Source organism: Myotis brandtii, unplaced genomic scaffold (assembly GCF_000412655.1).
Source record: "Myotis brandtii unplaced genomic scaffold, ASM41265v1 scaffold49, whole genome shotgun sequence".
Classification (NCBI taxonomy): domain Eukaryota; kingdom Metazoa; phylum Chordata; class Mammalia; order Chiroptera; family Vespertilionidae; genus Myotis; species Myotis brandtii.
In genome coordinates, this window is record NW_005368707.1 from 5,141,179 (window position 1) to 5,162,308 (window position 21,130).

The following is a 21,130-nucleotide window of genomic DNA, read 5'->3' on the forward strand; positions in this document are numbered from 1 at the left end:
GCAACCTCCCGATCCGCCCTGCTCTGTGCATGACAGGGGGCGGTGCCCCAACTCCCCAATCAGCCCTGCTCTGAGCCCGACCAGGGGCTGCACCTAGGGATTGGGCCTGCCCTCTGCCACCCAGGAGCAGGCCTAAGCCAGCAGGTCGTTATCTCCCGAGGGGTCCCAGACTGCGAGAGGGCACAGGCCGGGCTGAGGGACCCCCTCCCCCCGAGTGCACAAATTTTTGTGCACCGGGCCTCTAGTTAAGATTATAATTGATAATGTTAAGCCCATTTGAATTGTAATAATGTGGGATTTATTAAAACTACAATAAATTTGGCCTTTTAACTAAGAATTATTGCACATTGGAGAAATCTAGATGAATATATATGAACAAATTTTCACTAATGAAAATTTGGATATTCATAATCATCATCATAATTTGATTATAACCCACATAGGTTGATAAATACTTAACTGAAAATATTAAAGGTGGTTCTAGAACCAGGGAAAAATCATGCTATGACTTAAAGCATTATAAAAAAGAAAGAAAGAAAATATGCAGAGCTTGGAGCAGCGCCCAGCCCATAGCAATTGCAAAATAAATTTTAGCAGTCACAGTCCTTAGTAAACTGAGGCCTAAAGAATGACTGGAAAGAAGTAAGCTGGATAAAGGGGAGGAGGAAGTAGTCAGTGTGTCAGAGAGAAGGAACTGCAGGGACAAGCTTTCTGGTGAGAGCATGCAGGGCTATCACAGGAATGGAAAAGAAATTTTGTCCTGCTGGAGTTGAGGGTGTGAGGTAAAGGGAAGTTGTGGCTGAAGGGGTATATAATTTAGAGGTGATATAATTAAGGGCATTGTTAGTCACCTCAAGGATCTGGACTTTATCTTAAAGCAATGGGGAGCTAGTGAGGGTTTTGAGCAAGAGAATGACGTGGTCAGATTTGCATCATAGAAAGAGAGCTTCCTGTCAGGAGGCAGGGAGGTGGGGACATGAATTAGGAGACTGTTACAGTACGCTCAGGGAAAAATCACTACAGTCTGCACAAAGGCAGTGACAGTGGCAGTTAGATAGAGGCTGTGGACCGGAGAGATTTCAGACCAACTCAGGCTTCAGAAATTAGGTGCATTCTGGTGCCATTCTCTGAGATGGGAAATGGAGGGGAAGAGGAGGGATATGAGTGTGGAAGATGGAAAGTCTAGTTCTGGACACGCTGACTGTGGGGCAGGTGTGAGACAGAGGAGTGAAGTGGAGTACACGAGGAACCTAGAATCGCCAAATTACTAGAGATAGAAAGTTGAATGGTGGTTACAGTGCCTGGAAAGAGGGGGAATTCGAAGTTAGTGTTTGATGGGTACAGAGTTTCAGCTTTGCAAAATGAGAGGAGTTCTATGGATGGATAGTAGTGATGGTTGTACAATAGTGTAAATGCACTTTATGTCACTGAACTGTACAGTTACAAATGATAAATTTTATGTGACATAAATTTACTAATGCAATAATAATAAAAGATAAAGCATATAAGTGGTTCCCAACCTTTTTTTGGCCATGCCCCACCTAAGCATCTCTAAAATCCTGATACCGCCCCCCCATGACATATAATTCTTATTATTCGAAAAGTGAACTATTCACATGGAGGAAACCCAAAAGGCCATTATCTTGGTCTAAACAAGCTTCCAAAGAACATGGAATCCATGAAAGAGAAAAATAAAAGAATGAAAGGACAGTTGAAGTACTGAGTAAGAAATCACTAAGAAATTGTTTAAAAATAATATGAGTGATATGAAGAAATAGCAAATAAAGTTTCAAAACATATAACAAAGAACTGAAATGCATAAATATGTCACAATATATATTTATATACTGTATATGAGGCCCCTAGAATCATAAGAAATGCAAAAAATTCACTTTTAATAACTCATTCTCAAATTTCCCCCCTTAAAAATCAAATTGCCCCCTGTGGGGTGCGTGCTCCACATTGGGAACTACTGACATAGGTCTTTATTTCTAGAAAAATTTAGAAGGAAGGTCACCAAAAGGAAGGATAAAGGTTGGCTCAGTTAAGATGTCCAGAGAAAGAGATGATCACCATCTACATTTTTAAAAATATGTTTTTATTTATTTCAGAGAGGAAGGGAGAAGGAGAGAAAGAGACAGAAACATCAATGATGAGAGAGAATCATTGATTGGCTGCCTCCTGCACTCCCCCTACTGGGGATCAAGCCTGCAACCTAGGCATGTGCCCTGACTGGAATCAAACCTTGACTTCGTGGGTTGATGCTCAACCACTGAGCCTCACCAGCTGGGCCACTGTCTACATTTTTTAAAAGATCAATGTTTTCAACAAAAGATAACAAAACTTACAATCAGATAATCCCAATACTTTTCCTAATAAGAAAAAATTGTTTTAAAAATACTTGAACTTAGTTTAAATTAAAAAAAAAATACACAAATCTCAAACTGCTTAAAAACAAAGAAGAAATTAGAATGTGGCTTAGTAATGTAAAATTCAAAGATGGAGCTAAGTCTCTGTCCCAGGAACACTGGAAGAAGAACAGTTAAGGACTCATTTGAGATTATGGATAATGTCTTTTGTAATGTTTACAGGCAAAGACAGAAACGATAAATGAATGCTATCCAAGCTTTCCTCACAAAAAAGTCAACAGTAAACTGGATGTTTTTCTAAAAGGAAAACATTTTAGAATAGATGCTCTGTTTGACAAAGTCAGAGGAGGAATCGCATGAAAGGAATTGTAATAAAAATGAGTGGAGCCCTGGAACATTGAAAAATGACATACTTGAGCTCATTTTTTGGTTTGTTTATGTATTATCTCCATGGAAGTATTTATAGGTGATATTTTTCTATGAATGTCTTCTCATAAACTTATAATGACTGTTAAAGATACATGATTATTACCCTCCTGGATTTATTTTTTACTAGCAAGATAATTTAACGAAAATATAAAACATGAGACTAGAGGTGTGAATAGAGAATTTTATATTCTCAATGTTTTTCAATGCCTATAAAATACCACTATCACAACAGTTTGTTAACATCTCTTTAGAGGAATTATTTTTCATTAAATTATTTAAGCATTAGCATCTTGAAACTCCTCAGAATATGCAGCATTTGGAAACTCACGTGAATTTAATAAATTATAGTTTTAAAGAACAAATCCACCAGCAAGTTGCTAAGGAGCACCCACTGTGCCTAGCTCTGAATGAGGGGTGGCTAAGAAAGAATATTCACCTTGGTCTCTGCCCTTAATTGTGAGTCCACATAGTTCTAAAAATGAGGGACTCTCTCCATTACTCTAAAATGTATTTTAGACCAAGCGATCATAAACACAACTGAACCTTTGGATACTCTGAGTGGGAAGATTCATGTTCTGACAAGGAAGGAAAGACTATAAAAAGCATCCACGTCAGTTTAATAAATAGTGGCATTGCGGGACTGGCAAATGACGAAGATCTGGCTTTTCTTGGACCCAGTCCCGAAAAGGTGGACCATGAAGAAAGAAAAATGACCGTGTTTCCTTTCCAGTGCCTGTCTAGGTTGTTATCAGTGCTCAGTTGGGATTGGCTGGACCTTCCTCCATAAGCTATAATGAGAACCAGACCTCCTGGGACCTGCTTGAAACTTAAAGGAACTCAAAACAAAGACCTGAAAACAGCCAGTGAGGGTAAGAGTGAGCTTGTGAATTTAGCTGAGAAATCCATCAGTTGGTAAGCTACTTCTTTCAGCAATTGTATTCTCTTCCTTGCTATGGCTCTCAAACTTCAGCCAATGTATCTTTGCATGTATGGCCAAGAAAGACCATCCCCCTTCCTGGCTGACTGCAATTATGATGAACAAGTAAAGTGCTATTTTGTTTTCTTTTTTTTAGAAAGAAACTCTCAGCTAAGATGGCTCTACTTAACATTGATTTGACTTCCAAAATATACCTAGCACTTTACTACTTCGAATAATTTGTAGGCATTACCTTGTTGCTGCGCTCAATCCCGACATAATCTGCCTCTTCTGGGATCATCACCAAGAGTTCCGCTTCATAGGCTCCTTCACCTTCATTTCTTGCATTGATTATGAGCATAAGGTGATTTTCATCTCCAATGATAACCTGATGCTTATCTCTAGAAATGCAATTTAACAGGGTCATTAGATACTCGCTGGATTCATGGGTATTGTAGTTAAGGACTTACTTGAGAGGAAAGGACGAAAGACGTGGAAATGCAAGACTGAGGCAAAAAGAAGATGGATGGCCATGAAGGCACATTGAGAAGAATCAAGAGAACCAGGTCTTGCTGGGAAGGACAGGAAAACATCCAATGATGTGCTGGTCAATGTTTAACAACGAGGTCTCAAAAAACACACCCCACACCATTTGCAACATTTGCTGATTCCAGTGGTATGAATCCTCCCACTAGGGTCAATGTGAAGCTACTGACATACTTAATAATCTGCCAGAAAAAAATTCTAGAAAATTTAACAATTGGTTCACAAGCCAGAATGAGTAGCTTCAGCACATCCCTGAAAACACCCAGCAGGAAATAAGATGAGCCATGGGGGAAAAAGAGAGAGACAGGGTTTAAAAACTCTGAGTGGGAGATGTGTGATGCGAAATGGACAATGAGAGGGAAGAAAGTAGCAGATAAAAGAAGATCACAAATAGCTGATTGAGGATTGTGAAGTATTTTGAAGAAATTTAATTCACTCCAAACTTCAAATTGAACCAACATCTGGAAATGCCTATTTCACTTTTGACCCTTAATCAAAGCTATTGCTTCGGACACTGGCTAACTTGTGAAGTTTGGAGAAAGTCTCCTTGAGAGCTATCAAGCTGATTCCAAACATTGGCAGTGAGACAGGTCCTGGGGGTGGGGGGTGGGGTGAAGGAGCATGAGTCTGTTTTGTCCCATCATAGATAGCTCACATCTTAATTTCATTTCTTTACATATCATAATGCAACACAATTACCAGTGCTGGGATGGTGACTCGCCACTACAGGCAACTGGGAAGCCCTCTGATTCTTTTTTTTTTTAAAATATATATTTTATTGGTTTTTCACAGAGAGGGAGGGAGAGGGATAGAGAGTTAGAAACATCGATGAGAGAGAGAGAAACGTCGATCAGCTGCCTCCTGCACACTCCCCACTGGGGATGTGCCTGCAACCAAGGTACATGCCCTTAACTGGAATCGAACCTGGGACCCTTGAGTCCGCAGGCCGATGCTCTATCCACTCAGCCAAATTGGTTAGGGCAGCCCTCTGATTCTTATTTGACTTTGTGACACCTTCTGCTTTACTCCATAGAGTGCCACTCCATTTCCCCCAGCAAATTAAAGTTGGTTTTGTGCTGACAATTTTGAGGATGCCTTTGATTCATGGGGTGCTGTATAAAAAGTTTTGGCTAAGGTGTTGATGGAACCAGCCTGTCTCTGAATTCTTTGCCCACAGAACTGAGACAAGTAAATACAACCTGAACCACCCCATAGATGAGTTTACTTTGAACAAAAACTTTTTTTTCACTTCTGCTGAAAGATGAGACAGCTCGGGCAAAACCTTAGGGTGGTCACTTGACACCAATGACAAAGAACTGACCCAAACCACAGGCTAACGCAAAGTGTAGCCAAGCTCGAGACTTTCACGCAGTGTATTTTTTGTAGTAGTTGAAAGTGTATACTTTCACCAGAAAAGCTTTAAATAAACACCTGTATTCCATTAGATAAATGTACAAGTTTATTTATTTAAACTTACGGTCTGGCTGACAGCTTCAAGTCAGGAATGCACATGTTGTCTTCTCCACAGTCCACCAGGATATGAGCCTGTGTTGTGCAAAAACATATCAGGAATAATCTGGGAAAACCGGAATCACATCCTTTTTCTTGAAAGTATGAACGATTCCACAAATTAAAGCAAAGCTTCGTTTCACTAGGCACGATTCTACCCAGCTAGAAGCCCGTGTTCAGCAGTGACCTCCCAATAGAGGCCAGTTTACATAATAGCCCGATTCCAATTCATTCTGAAATGTCTGTAAAGAATGTGAGTCTGGCAATGTTTTGAGAATTACAGACTGTATTGCTTCCATTACAGCCACATTTTGAACATATTAAATCTTGGTTGCACAAGGGGATGGGCTTCTGAAAACACAATGATGCAGTGTTTCAGGAAACCTGTTAGAAAAATCACCCAAATGTTATATCTTTGTGCGCAGGAATGAGACAAAAGGGACTACGTTTCATCTTAAGGTCACAGGAGCTATGCCCAGGGCCTGACTGAGAATATGAAGACTGTCAAGGACCTACCTGTTCAGTAACAACATTTTCCCTGTAGTGGTTCAATATTGGTTTCACTTCCAGGCCTTCTTTAAAGGTGGATTCATCCAAACTGTAATTCAAACTAATGTTGATTGGAGATAATTTATCTCGGAATTCAGTTTCATCCTGGGAAAAATAATGACAGAGTCAAGGAAGGCTCTGTGAATCAGCTGCAGGATGTTAGTCTGTGAAAGGCACTGGACTTCAGTCAGCGAAAGTGAATGATGAAGTAATCATCACCATCACAAGCTTAAGTACTCACTGACTATTAATATAGCTTGATTAATATGTGTTCAGAGATGATTCATTTAGAGCTGTGGCTTCATTGAAATACATGCTTCTAGAGGTAATCTTCAGGGTCTCCAGATCTTCAAAACTCACATAGGTTGGCCATATTGCAAAGTTAAAAAAATCATACTTATATATGTAATAAATATTTAAAGTTTTGCAAATTGGGATTTATATTTCCGTGAGGTTGGCACAATCTATGAGTTCTGTTGGGCTCACAGGAAGAAAATATCTTGATTCTCTTCCTTTCTTATCATCTCTTTAAGCCCCCACTTGCATGAACTTCAAAACACTTTCAGCACATTTGAAGTTCCTTCAGAAAAAGAAATAGAACTCCCTGAGGAGGTGAGTGAGTAGCATCAGCAGCAAGCCCTGAGCACACGGAACACCTTACTCCCTGTGGTGAACATGCCACCCTTCAATTATGTGCCAGTCAAGGTCATAATGAGACCCCAGGGTCATACGTCCAGCTTTCCAGACCTGTTTGTAAACTTTGCCTTCACCAGATTTCCCCTCACTAAGTCCATTAAAGGAGGAGATGAAATAAGAAAGAATAATAACCTCACAACTTGTGAGAAGATGAAATAATTGTATGATAAATATTTTGGCTTTTTAAATTTCACGGTAGGTTTGGAGTTATTGGTAAAAATCCACTGCTTTAAAAATATAATTATAAATGACTCTTAATAAAGGCTTTGAATGCCTAAATGTTTTCCTGAGTTGGCTCTTAAATGCACATTGATAAAATCTGGCTAAACATACTCATGTAGGAGAAAAATTCAAATAAATTATGTTATTTTGCGGGGGAGGCAGTTACAAATGAAAAACACCTGAGTTAGTGCTATTATCAAGATTGTGAACAAAACAAAAAGAAACCATGAGAATTAATAGCAACATATCATTGGGTTAGTGGAAGGAAGTGAGGCTCAAGACCGGAGTGCAGCCTTAAAATAAAGTTTCCTCCAATAAAATGAAAATGATGTGGACAAGGTTGATGGTTAAATGGAAAAAAAGTGGTTGGAATGTGGTTCTGAATGTGAGAAGCCAGAAAGGTGATTCTGGAACACTTACTCGCAGGTAAACCATAAAGTCCTGGCACTGGTGGGATTTCTGCTGCTTTATCACGAGAGGGAAGATGAAATGTGACTGATGGTTGTCAAGGAAGAGTGTGCGTTTAATGGCACCTTTTTGTTTCAGGGAATCTAACTGCACCTCGGCGGTCAGGCCTAAAGGACAGAAATAAAGTAAATATAATCAGGAGAGTAAAAGTATTTGGTGAATGCAGTGCTTTAGCAGAGGTATGAGTTCCTAGTTCAATTTGTTCACGTAGAAAACTTTGTTTTTCATAGTTGGGATCAAAAACAATAGAGGAGCTGAGAAAAATTTTAGGAAATACTCCCCATGCTAAAAAACTTGTTTTTTACACAAATCATGTTTTTTTCACGAGGTTGGCAGAATCTATGAGTTCCCTTGGGCTCATAGGAAGAAAACATCTTGATTCTCTTCCCCTCTTATCATCTCTTTAAGCCCTCACTTGCATGAATTTCAAAACATCTTTAGCACATTTGAAGTTCCTTCAGAAAAAGAAATAGAACTTCCGCAAGGTGAGGAGGTGGGTGAGTAGCACCAGCCCTGAGCCCAGGAAACACCCTCACACAATTATTTCTGCTTTTCTAGATAATATTAATACCAATTATTTGAGTAATGTTTATAAAGAGGGCTCCATATATACACTAGGAACCTTGGTATTACCAAAGGGCTCATTAAAAGTTCTATGAGGTCTGCACAGAGAAATGCTTACGGTTGACTTTTCTTAGTATACTATAGGAGTATAAAAAAGAAAACACTCTCACCTATTGTGTTTGGAATGCTCTGGCCTTCTACAGATGCACATACTCTTAAGGAAAAGCTATGGAAAATAATAGTCAATAATTTATTGGTTAATAAAGTTTTGAATCTGAAGTAGACCTCTTCCCTTAACTCACCCTAGATAAATGAATACACTGTTTTCCTCTATACTTCACTTATTATACACATACAACTAAAAAATATACATATAAAATATACACATATCCTACCAGTTGGCCTCAGCACTAATATAATTAAGACTGGTGAGATTATCTGATTTAATCAATGGATTGTTTAATCAATTGCTTGCTGCCTGTATTCAATAAATGATTATCTCCATGTGCCAGAGAGTGAAGAATTGAGCAGTACATCAGGGGAACAGCTAGTGGTAGAGCCTGGAGATGAGCAAGAACTTGACCCCATTTGAAGAACCTGAAGAAATTTGGTGTGGTTGGTGCATTAGAGCAAGATGGGAAAGATTGGTAAGGAACAAGGCTCTGAAAGTCATGTTAAAGAACTTGGATTTGGTCCTAAAAGGCATGGAGCACCATAGTGTGATTAACCCACATCCCCACTCTGCTTGGAAGAAGAGAGAAACTCGGTGGTAACTTGCTAGGGGTGGGGTACAATTTGAGGCAGATACACTAAGAGAGGGAATGGCAAGAGAAAGAACATAAGGAGTATAGAGTGGCTGTTTCAAGCCTGGTAGGCACAATTATATGGCATATAAAGATGCTAAAAAGAGGGTATATGTGCAAAAGAGACACTTTATAGTTTTTCCTGAACATAATCCAGAGAGGCGTCTGCCACGGTTTGTAGGATGACCTGCACTTGGGCCTGTTCTGTGGCCATGGAAGGCATAGGAAACAGCCAGTTGACTCTGCCTGCCTTGGCTGAATGTGCTCACCTCCCTCCTGTCAAATGTCAAGCCCTGACAGCCAGCCTTTGAGATGGGGCTTTTTCACATTTCTAAGAAAGTGAAAATATAAGAAAATACTTAAATATGATTTAATGACAGTTATAACATTTTTGCTAGTAAAATACATAGTATAATTAGAATATTTCTGCAGAACCCAAAAGGAATAAATAATCCCTAATCATACTTTAATTATGTGTCAGCTTCCTGTGTCAAACCTAATGAAAATGTGTCACATCTGGGATTCATCTATCTCCCGTGACCTCAGTCAATGTTTCCCTTCAGGGTAAATAATTTGCCATATGCCATTAAGCCAAGAGTTTCCTGAGATTTCTCCATTATTATAGCATTTTTACCACTTTCCCAGAGAAATCACAAATTCCAGCCCACTTCTACTTCAATTAGATATATTCAGGGAAGAGGAATAGTTAATTGCATCGTTGAATTTCTTAGTAGGTCTGCCTTTCAAAATTGGAACTTCTTTCTGTGTCCAACTTTTTTGGAAGTCCTTGGTTATCAAAGAAAGCTGCAAACTATTATTAACTAGAGGCCCGATGCACAAAATTTGTGCACTCGGGAGGTGTCCCTCAGCCTGATCTGTGCCCTCTAGCAGTCCGGGAGCCCTTGGGGGATGTCCAACTGCTGGCTTAGGCCAGCTCCCTAATGCACATCCTTAGCACTGCTATGGAGGTGGGAGAGGCTCCCACCACCACCCTGCACTTGCCAGCGGTGAGCCTGGCTTCTGGCTGAGCAGTACTCCCCCTGTGGGAGCGCAGTGACCACCAGGGGGCAGCTCCTGTATTGAGCATCTGCCCCCTGGTGGTCAGTGTGCATCATAGTGACCAGTCGTTCCACTGTTCAGTCAATTTGCATATTAGCCTTTTATTATATAGGATTATTAACTGAGTTAAAATTTCAAACTAGGATTTATGGTCATAGTCAACATGGTACATTATAGCTTGAATAGGTCTGATGGGAACAAAAAAAATAAATCAACTTAGCATTCTCATCACATAAATTCAAAATGAAACTGTCTATAGTGCTTCTGATATATCAGAGGTAGGACGATCCACTACAAATCCTCTAACACTAGTCCTAACCCAATGCAGTAATGGTTGGAATAATGCTTCTGTGATACAGCAGTGCCAATAGCCATGGATGATGGAGGAAGAATGAGATAAATGTGGAACAGGATTTAAGTAGCAATTCATTTTTCAGTTTAACCAATTCAATCCTATTTCATTGATAGAAAACATAAGATTTTACATAAAGTTAGGCATATTTAAAGTTCTTTTCAGATTTGAAAAGTGGATAGTTATAAACTTTTAAATTTATAATATGTAACATTTTTACTAAATTGTTTTAATTTTTCTGATTTGTTAACAATTAAGATTGATTGAGCTGATTTTATGTTTTTATTTATAATTTAGAAATTCTAGTAGCAGCAGGTACTTTATAAAACTGCATAGCTGTTTGAAAGACACAGAAATTCACATCAATGGAAGTGAAGAACTATTTCTGAATTTAAGTTTACTTAATAGTTTCAAATGTGTGATACAAGGTTATAATAAATACAGACCAAAATTACAGAAAAGAAAATCAACAAATGTTTTTCAACAATTTTAGAAAGACTGAGCTAAATTCTTAGAACAAATTTAAAAGGTATCAGAGAAACACATTCTAGACTGAACCAGTTATTAACTTTTCAAATTTTCATGCTCTGAGCCACCATTCAATGTTTTAAATATGAAAATGAAACATCTTTCAGAAAACATATACAATAGAAGAAAATAAATAATTATAAAGGCATATATTTTATATTTGCCCACATAACAAATTGCATTTTATCTTAATAATAATTTAATGAAACCAGGAAAATGGTTCATGAAAAGACATTTTCTTGTTACAAAGTAATACTCTTTCATAAAACCAAACAGATCTCATCTGTTAAAACTACTTACATTTTATAAAAATATTAAAAACCCTTAGAAAAATTATCTCATTTGAAACAATGCTTTATATCAGAGTGTGCCACACAGATGTACTTAAAAATTCAGCCTATACAGTCCATTCAGCTGTGAATGTGAACACACAGGACTATTGGGGGAAATACTGAATTTCTAATACTCATGCCTGTGTAGCTGGCACAGCTCATTTCATGCTCATTTAATCATTCCAGGGTAAGGACTAGCAGGAGAATTATGGTTCCTGTGCCTGGGCCATATAGAGCATAGCTTGTCCAAGTTCCTTCACATATTTTCTCAGATCAGGTTTTCATTATGTTTTATGGTTTGAAACCCTTTTAAAATGTGCTCTGGGCATTTCCCAGCTACTTTCTAAAGCTGGTTAAGGAGAGGACAGGCCTCCAAGAATGGGGAGCTCCCAGCGAAGGATGTTTTACAAAGAATTCTTCAGGGTCTTCCTCACCCCCACCCTCCACCCTCAAAGGCTTTGACTTCAGAATGAATTCCTACCCAAAGGCCATCACCAGCATGCCGAAATTGGCTGGAAATACTGTAACTTCTTTGGATCAAGACTGCATTCTGACATTCTCAGGAACCTAACATACCGAGTTAGACCACATCTCTGGAAAATGAGGGCAAATCTCAAACACACCAAGTGTTGGTTGATTTTTCAGAGGATGTACCTTGCTGGCATTGCCCAGTAGGACAGACCTTGACCCTCGAGGACCTGCATATTAAAAACAAAGTGGCATTTTCTCCGGCTGTGTGACCATCAAGTTCCATTCTGTAATCCCTTTGGATAACTGGATAACTGGCAAGATTCAAAAACAGCACTTTCAGAACTTGGATAAGCCATACTCTATATGGCCCAGGCAAAGGAACCACAATTTTCCTGCTATTCCTGATGATGAGATCTTGGCCACAAAAAAATATAGTTTAGGACACAAAAATCACTATTTTTATGTTTACCTTCTGTCTAACGGTACATGCTAAATTAGCCTGGTGGTCAGTGTGCATCATAGTGACCAGTCGTTCCACTGTTCAGTCAATTTGCATATTAGCCTTTTATTATATAGGATTATTAACTGAGTTAAAATTTCAAACTAGGATTTATGGTCATAGTCAACATGGTACATTATAGCTTGAATAGGTCTGATGGGAACAAAAAAAATAAATCAACTTAGCATTCTCATCACATAAATTCAAAATGAAACTGTCTATAGTGCTTCTGATATATCAGAGGTAGGACGATCCACTACAAATCCTCTAACACTAGTCCTAACCCAATGCAGTAATGGTTGGAATAATGCTTCTGTGATACAGCAGTGCCAATAGCCATGGATGATGGAGGAAGAATGAGATAAATGTGGAACAGGATTTAAGTAGCAATTCATTTTTCAGTTTAACCAATTCAATCCTATTTCATTGATAGAAAACATAAGATTTTACATAAAGTTAGGCATATTTAAAGTTCTTTTCAGATTTGAAAAGTGGATAGTTATAAACTTTTAAATTTATAATATGTAACATTTTTACTAAATTGTTTTAATTTTTCTGATTTGTTAACAATTAAGATTGATTGAGCTGATTTTATGTTTTTATTTATAATTTAGAAATTCTAGTAGCAGCAGGTACTTTATAAAACTGCATAGCTGTTTGAAAGACACAGAAATTCACATCAATGGAAGTGAAGAACTATTTCTGAATTTAAGTTTACTTAATAGTTTCAAATGTGTGATACAAGGTTATAATAAATACAGACCAAAATTACAGAAAAGAAAATCAACAAATGTTTTTCAACAATTTTAGAAAGACTGAGCTAAATTCTTAGAACAAATTTAAAAGGTATCAGAGAAACACATTCTAGACTGAACCAGTTATTAACTTTTCAAATTTTCATGCTCTGAGCCACCATTCAATGTTTTAAATATGAAAATGAAACATCTTTCAGAAAACATATACAATAGAAGAAAATAAATAATTATAAAGGCATATATTTTATATTTGCCCACATAACAAATTGCATTTTATCTTAATAATAATTTAATGAAACCAGGAAAATGGTTCATGAAAAGACATTTTCTTGTTACAAAGTAATACTCTTTCATAAAACCAAACAGATCTCATCTGTTAAAACTACTTACATTTTATAAAAATATTAAAAACCCTTAGAAAAATTATCTCATTTGAAACAATGCTTTATATCAGAGTGTGCCACACAGATGTACTTAAAAATTCAGCCTATACAGTCCATTCAGCTGTGAATGTGAACACACAGGACTATTGGGGGAAATACTGAATTTCTAATACTCATGCCTGTGTAGCTGGCACAGCTCATTTCATGCTCATTTAATCATTCCAGGGTAAGGACTAGCAGGAGAATTATGGTTCCTGTGCCTGGGCCATATAGAGCATAGCTTGTCCAAGTTCCTTCACATATTTTCTCAGATCAGGTTTTCATTATGTTTTATGGTTTGAAACCCTTTTAAAATGTGCTCTGGGCATTTCCCAGCTACTTTCTAAAGCTGGTTAAGGAGAGGACAGGCCTCCAAGAATGGGGAGCTCCCAGCGAAGGATGTTTTACAAAGAATTCTTCAGGGTCTTCCTCACCCCCACCCTCCACCCTCAAAGGCTTTGACTTCAGAATGAATTCCTACCCAAAGGCCATCACCAGCATGCCGAAATTGGCTGGAAATACTGTAACTTCTTTGGATCAAGACTGCATTCTGACATTCTCAGGAACCTAACATACCGAGTTAGACCACATCTCTGGAAAATGAGGGCAAATCTCAAACACACCAAGTGTTGGTTGATTTTTCAGAGGATGTACCTTGCTGGCATTGCCCAGTAGGACAGACCTTGACCCTCGAGGACCTGCATATTAAAAACAAAGTGGCATTTTCTCCGGCTGTGTGACCATCAAGTTCCATTCTGTAATCCCTTTGGATAACTGGATAACTGGCAAGATTCAAAAACAGCACTTTCAGAACTTGGATAAGCCATACTCTATATGGCCCAGGCAAAGGAACCACAATTTTCCTGCTATTCCTGATGATGAGATCTTGGCCACAAAAAAATATAGTTTAGGACACAAAAATCACTATTTTTATGTTTACCTTCTGTCTAACGGTACATGCTAAATTAGAAAACTGACATCTGTTTTGAGCACAGGAAACCAAGTAATTTAACCCATGCTTGGCTTTTGAAGAAAAAAAAAGGACATTATATATGTCTGAAAAGTGGTATCCATACCATACGCAAATGTAAAAGTCAAAGTATTTCATTATCTTTTCAGTTTGGTTAATATTTCTTTTAAAATGCCAAGAATCTGAAAGAGTTCTCCAAGATTTGTTTCATTAGGATCATTCTCAAATGTTTTTCTACTGTTGGCCTTGGAATAAGGTGGGGATTAGGGTTGCTCACCCCCATGCAGTATAACTTTTGACTCTATAGTTGGCCCTTCACATCTGCTGATTCAACCAAATGCTTATGGAAACTGTTTTAGATCCGTAGTTGGGAATCTGTGGTTGGGGGTGCATTATCCATGGTTAGTTGAATCTGAAGATGTTAAACCTGCAGTTATAAAAGGCCAACTGCATTTATTTAAAACAAGTCTGCATATAAGTGGACCTGCACAATTCAAACCTGTACTTCTCATCTCACCTGGAGCCTTGTAGGCTGGAGAAGTCACCGTCAGGTGATAAATTGACAGCAAAGGATCAGGATCATGTCATAGATCTTGGCTTTTGTTTTAAAGACTTATGCTCGCTACTCCTATTTGGTGCACAGACCTGCAGCATCAGCACCTCTTGGAGTTTTGTTTTGAAGAAATGCAGAGTCTCAGGCCTGCCCAGATGGACGGACCCAGAAGCGGCACCTCCACAGAATCCATCAATCCAATTTAATTCCTTCACAAAATCCCTGCGTGACTTGAATGGACTAACTCACCAGGCTACAGAAGTCATAAACTCTGGAATCTGGCAAGTTTTATTTTCCAGGTTGATTATCACCGGCTGCAGCAGAAGCTGGGCATCCACCGTCACCACTGGTCTCGCTCTGCAGAGAGAAAACACAGGATGCAAATAAGCCCCGGGAGCCATCGGCAGAAGCCCACCCCACTTCTAGAGGCCACCGCCAACATCCCCGCTTTGTGTCAAGAATTTGCCTCACTGCTTCAGCAGGTGGGCACCAGACTCAACAATGACATCTGGGAGCTGGCGGACACAAATAAAGGATGTCCTGCCCCGGCAAGGAAAACTGCCTTCCACACCTGCTTTGTTTATGGAGTGGGTGCCTAGCATTCTGGCAAGGTTGTTATGAAATACTGCTCTGGGATTTGCCACTCTATCTATATCCACCTTACTGCTTGATTATTTTTTAGTTTCATCAAATTTTCTAGCCATGCTTTACAGATTTAACTTCATATACAGCAGTGGTTCTCCTGACTATATAATATAAGCATCCAGGAGCTTTAAAACAGGTAATATCCTCCCCCCTCCCTACACACACACACACACACACACACACACACACACACACAGGCAAATCACTAGGGTCACTGGGTCAGGATCAGGCACTAGAAGGTTAAAAAACCTTCCAGGTGATTCTACTGTGCAGCCAAGTTCGAGGAGAGGGACTAATACAAACTCAATTAAAGTCATAACCAGATGAGAATATAAGTCACAGGGAAAGGGGACAGGACAATTTTTAAACCTTGGTTCCAAGTCTTCAGATGACAACATGAAATGTTGCTGCATCGCATGGGTTTTTCTCTGACAGGTCGGAGGCTGTGCCTTGGGCAGAGTATTGTTTAGGACACTACTTTAAACAATTTCAGGATTACAACAATGGGTCCACTGGGAATTTTCCTAAATTCTGTTACCTTATTTATTTGTAGTCTGTTATATAATTGTGCTTTCAATATATTTTTTGGTCTTTTCGTTTGTTTGTTTGTTTTGTTTTTTGTTAATCTTCACATGAGGATATTTTTTTTTCCATTGCTTTTCAGAGAGAGTGGAAGCAAGAGAGGAATGGAGGGGGAGAGAGAGAAACATCAATGTGAGAGATTCACATTGCCTGGTTGCCTCCCACACACACTCCAACCAGAGGTCAGGGAGTGAACCTGAAACCCAGATATGTGCCCTTGACTGGGAATTGAACCCATGGCCCTTTGGTGTGTCACATTTGAACTGATGTTCAATGCTTGCTATTGGAGGCTACGAATTCCTGATATTTTCTATTCCCTAATTTAGTGTCCTCACTTTTCTATAGAGGACATGGTTACATTCTCCCACCACACATTCCTTCTCTATCAGCACATTTTAATGCATTTATAAAGCCAAGGGAAGCATGTAAATACAGTAACAACAACAAAAATGTTTCACTTTATAAGTTCTAAGATTCATATCTTCTTTTTATTTTTTTTTTTAATCCTCATCTGAGGATAGGTTTCCACTGATTTGAGAGAGAGAGAGAGGAAGAAGAAACATCAAACATCGATGTGAGACAGAAACATCGATTGGTTGCCTCCCTTGTGCACTCCGATGGGTGATTGAACCCACAACCCAGGCATGTGCCCTGACAAGGAATCAAACCTGCCATCTTTTGATATATGGTGCAATGCTCCAACCAACTGAGCAGTACCAGCCAGGACTCATATACTAACATTATGTTAGTAGGGGCTGGAAGTCTGGTCATGAGGTATGAGAATAAAAAGATAGAGGGATAAATGAAGGGAAAAAATGAGAGCAAAAATGTCTCCAAATTTTAAATAGAGCATCTAAATGTTCTCCAAAATGAATAGTTGGGAAATACTCTTTAAGACAAAACCAATAACAAAAAGGAAGTGCATTTGAAACAATTAGAAAAGCACATCCATTAATGGATGGAAAAAGAAAATGTGGAGTATATACCCAATAAAATATTATTCAGCCATTGCAACAACATGGAAGGACCTTGAATGCATTATGGTAAGTGAAAAAAATTCAGAGAAAAATACCATATGACCTCATTTATATGTGGAATCCATAAAAACATTTAAAAAAAGAAAATGAACATAGATACAGAGAACAGATAGATGGCTGCCAGAGGTAGCAGGGGTTGTGTGGGGCACGGGCAAAATGGGTAAAGGTAGTTAAAAGCACAGACTTCCAGTTATAAGATTAAATAAGACTTGCAATGTACAGTGACTATAGTTAATAATACTGTATGTATATTTGAAAGTTGCTAAGAGGATAGATCTTAGCAATTCTCATCACAAGCAAAAGAAATTTGTTACTATGTGTGGTGATAAATGGTAACTAGACTTATTATGGTGATCATCTCACAATATATACAAATATTAAATCATTATGTACACCTGAAACTACGATAATGTTACATGTCAATTATATCTCAATTTAAAAAAACATTTGCATACCGCCAACCACATACCTATAAACAGCTACTTTTCCTGTTCCGAATGCACCCACAATTAAATCTAAAAAAGACAAAAACACATGCACAAATTTTATAGAAACAATTAATCTAAGCTTATCATCATAAATAGCATGCAGAGCATGAAATGCCGATTGTAAGATGAAAGTCATAGAAATAAGCACAGCAAATTCTAGAAAGCTGGCCTTCCTCATCACATTTTAGAAAGGATATTGGAAATTCACTGTAACTGTTCAATATGACACATGAGTCAGTAGATTTCAAATCCTTCTGAACTCAAGAAGGCCAGCTTTCTAAAAATGCTTAAGAAACTCATCATAACACTACCTCTCCCATCCTCCAGACTTAAGGCACATATCCTTAAGGAAAGCAAAAGGGGAAAGCATGTATATAGTGCCTACTGTGTACCAGGCTCTTAAGTAGGGTGTTCCTAAAAAGTGTATACACACACTTTGAATAACTATAAAGGCAGTGCTTATTAAAATACATTTCATTTTCAAAATTTAGCTATCAGCTGTTACATTTTTGGGGACACCTGGTATATTGTTTTATTATTCCCCTACCAGCAACAACCCTATGAGGCAAGTAGTATTACCAATGAAGTGGAACATTTTGACTGTCATCTTGACACAACCATTTGCTCTTTACAAATATATACTTTTGGCAAAGTGATCAGTAGTATATAAAATAATTAGCGTAGCATTATAATGATCTCAAATAATGACAACAATGATAATAACACATATTGAACACCTACTATAGGCTAGAAATTTTTCCAAAATATTTACCTTAACTGATTCCGAGCAAGAAGTTAAGAAGTCTCTATTATTAGCACAACTTTGCCGATGAGTACATTGGAGCTTAAGGAGGCTCACCTATAAGCTCACACAACTCTGGAAGAGGTAGAGCTGGGGTACAACAGTCCTAGATGATTTGAGGGGCAATGCTCACAGTGATCTCAGCGACTGGCTAATATACAGGCATAACTCTGTTTTTTTTATTCTAATTTATAATGGTTATTCTTGGTGGATGTAGTCAAACAAAAATAAAAATGAGAATGGCTAAACATGCAGAATAAAGTTTAAATGTAGAGGTGAGAATGCTGGATGTGGTAGAAATAGTGGCCGCAGAAGAAAACTTACAATAGTCGAAACTATAATTGGTTATTCTAGAACAGAAGTAAAAATGAAAAAAAAGAAGAGGGGGTACTATATTTGACCACTGCATATGGAAAAGCAATCAAGGAATTAAATTGGATTGATGGAGTTTGCACAGGAAAATGATTTGTGGTCATATTCCCTCGACACTCACTTTTCTGGGACATAGATTGGTGTCAGACTCAAGCAACTATGATTCTCTTCTGGATGCTTCTCTTGGCTGTGCCAAGATGGATAGAAATTGGAAAGTAACTAGGAACTAATGGCTCAACCTTATGAGGTAAATAGTATCACCAGTGAAGTGGGACATTGCTTCTTTACCCTTCACGAGGGATGACTCTGAGCATGTCTCCCAGATTTCCCCAGCTAGATAGAGCCCTACTTGCCTATCGTGTCAACCTTTTTATAATAATCTTTTATTACATCCTTCCTTTCCACATCTCTCTTCCCTACTCCCTTAGCAATGTTTTCTTTTGATTATTTCTCAAATTGCTTCTTTTCTAATCCTTGTCTTAAAGTCTACTCTGGAAGAAGCCAACCTAAGACAATAATTCTTGTTTAAAATGTGTGTGTGTGTGTGTGTGTGTGTGTGTGTGTGTGTGTGTGTGTGTTTAAATGGACTTGAACATCTTCAGGGTTAAAACCATGGTCAGAATATCTCTTGTTTTATCAATACAGAATCCGATTCAGGTAATAGCCTAGGACTGGATTCCAAAGCTCCATATTTTAAGAGATGTGAGCGCTAATGTTCAAATACGTCAAATTAAGGTGATCTAAGGATCTCTGTATCTGTGAGATTAAAGAACACATTAAGAAAAGGCCTACAACTTGCCCAACTATAGTTTATGGAATAAAATATTCTTTTCCAAGGGTTCAAATCTTTGAAGCCAGAGCCAAAGTTTCTAAGTCTACAATTTTTAAAAATCATATCAGAATTGCACCATTTTCAAAAATTTCTGTTATATCTATTTCTTCCAGTGTATCAGTGCCTTTTTACTATGTCAGAGAAAAAAGAGCTACTGACTTGAAGAAACCTGAACTGTTCTTCCTGTGTGATCATGGACTCCAATATTTAGACAAGTGCAACACAGGTGGCCCTTGGCCGGATACATATCTGTTGACATGACACCAGACAGGACAGTTCCATTATGAAAACTCATCAAGAGGAATTATGTGCTTTACTTTTGGTTCCAAATAATTATATACCAAGATTAGACGTTTTATAAATAGCATGAATTATAAGAACAGACTCTCTGGAAATGGCAAAGAAAACAGGACTGCAAGCTCATCCAGGGCAGGAATATTTCTTCAGGCTTTCATATCACAAATACTTTACAGAATGGTATGGGTTGAAATAAAATAATCTTTGCATCCATAGTACCAGTTACAGAGCCAAATTCAGAGCAGGGGTTTATAAATTTCCATAAAATACGGGGATAAGTAGTAATGAGACAATATCCTAAAGATGAGAAAGATGAAGGAATAAGACAGTTATTAAGACAGGCTAATGTAAACTATAGCTAAATTCTGTTGGATTTTTGCCTGTGCACTTGGAGGTATCAGGACACACACACACACACACACACACACACACACACACACACACTCATGCTCAAGATTCTAGAAAATTCTAGAAAGTAATATAGTGGCTGCATCATGATGAGATTGTCATTATAGATGAGAAGTTGACAAACACCCTCCTAATGGTCATTAGCAAGAGGCTTTTTTCTTTAGGAATGTTAGTTCCAGTGCCTTAGGGTGGGAATTTTCCTACTCTGGAAAAATAAAATAACTGGCAAAATAGGCCACAATTTTCTTCATGAGAATGTGGCCACAGTTATTCCCAGGCCAAGAAAACAATTATCTACCACAAGAGTATGTTTGTCTTTTGAGACACCACCTTGGTATTGTGCCTGCTGGAAAAGGCTGGAAGCATTTATGTTCAGAACCTCAAAGTTCCTAGGTCTCCCTAGGGGAGCAGGATTGATCTGCTGATCTGTGTTTGTAACTAGTTTGTCCTTCCAAAATATGTGATTTGTTTTGATAAGTACTATGTAGTTTCTGTATACTAGTATATGTATTTAATGTGCTATATGTATGTTCCATATATATCTACACTAATAAAAGACAAACATGCAAATTGACTATACCTTTTGATATGCCTCAAGCCATGCCCACCAGCCAATCAGAGCAACTATATGCAAATTAACCCAACCAAGATGGTG

General features: G+C 38.2%; 1 protein-coding gene across 1 annotated transcript in view; it reads right to left on the reverse strand.

Moving 5' to 3' along the window:
* The window catches only part of ITGA8 (integrin, alpha 8), a 222,221-nt gene that overhangs the window by 56,141 nt on the left and 144,950 nt on the right, over positions 1-21,130 (reverse strand). The window contains exons 15-21 of the mRNA XM_014548004.1: positions 17,746-17,791; positions 15,262-15,369; positions 8,439-8,494; positions 7,657-7,811; positions 6,286-6,423; positions 5,738-5,805; positions 3,968-4,115 (exon numbers count right to left, since the gene is read on the reverse strand). Of these exons, the coding sequence (XP_014403490.1) occupies positions 3,968-4,115; positions 5,738-5,805; positions 6,286-6,423; positions 7,657-7,811; positions 8,439-8,494; positions 15,262-15,369; positions 17,746-17,791 (719 nt within the window). The remainder of the gene's footprint in view (positions 1-3,967; positions 4,116-5,737; positions 5,806-6,285; positions 6,424-7,656; positions 7,812-8,438; positions 8,495-15,261; positions 15,370-17,745; positions 17,792-21,130) is intronic.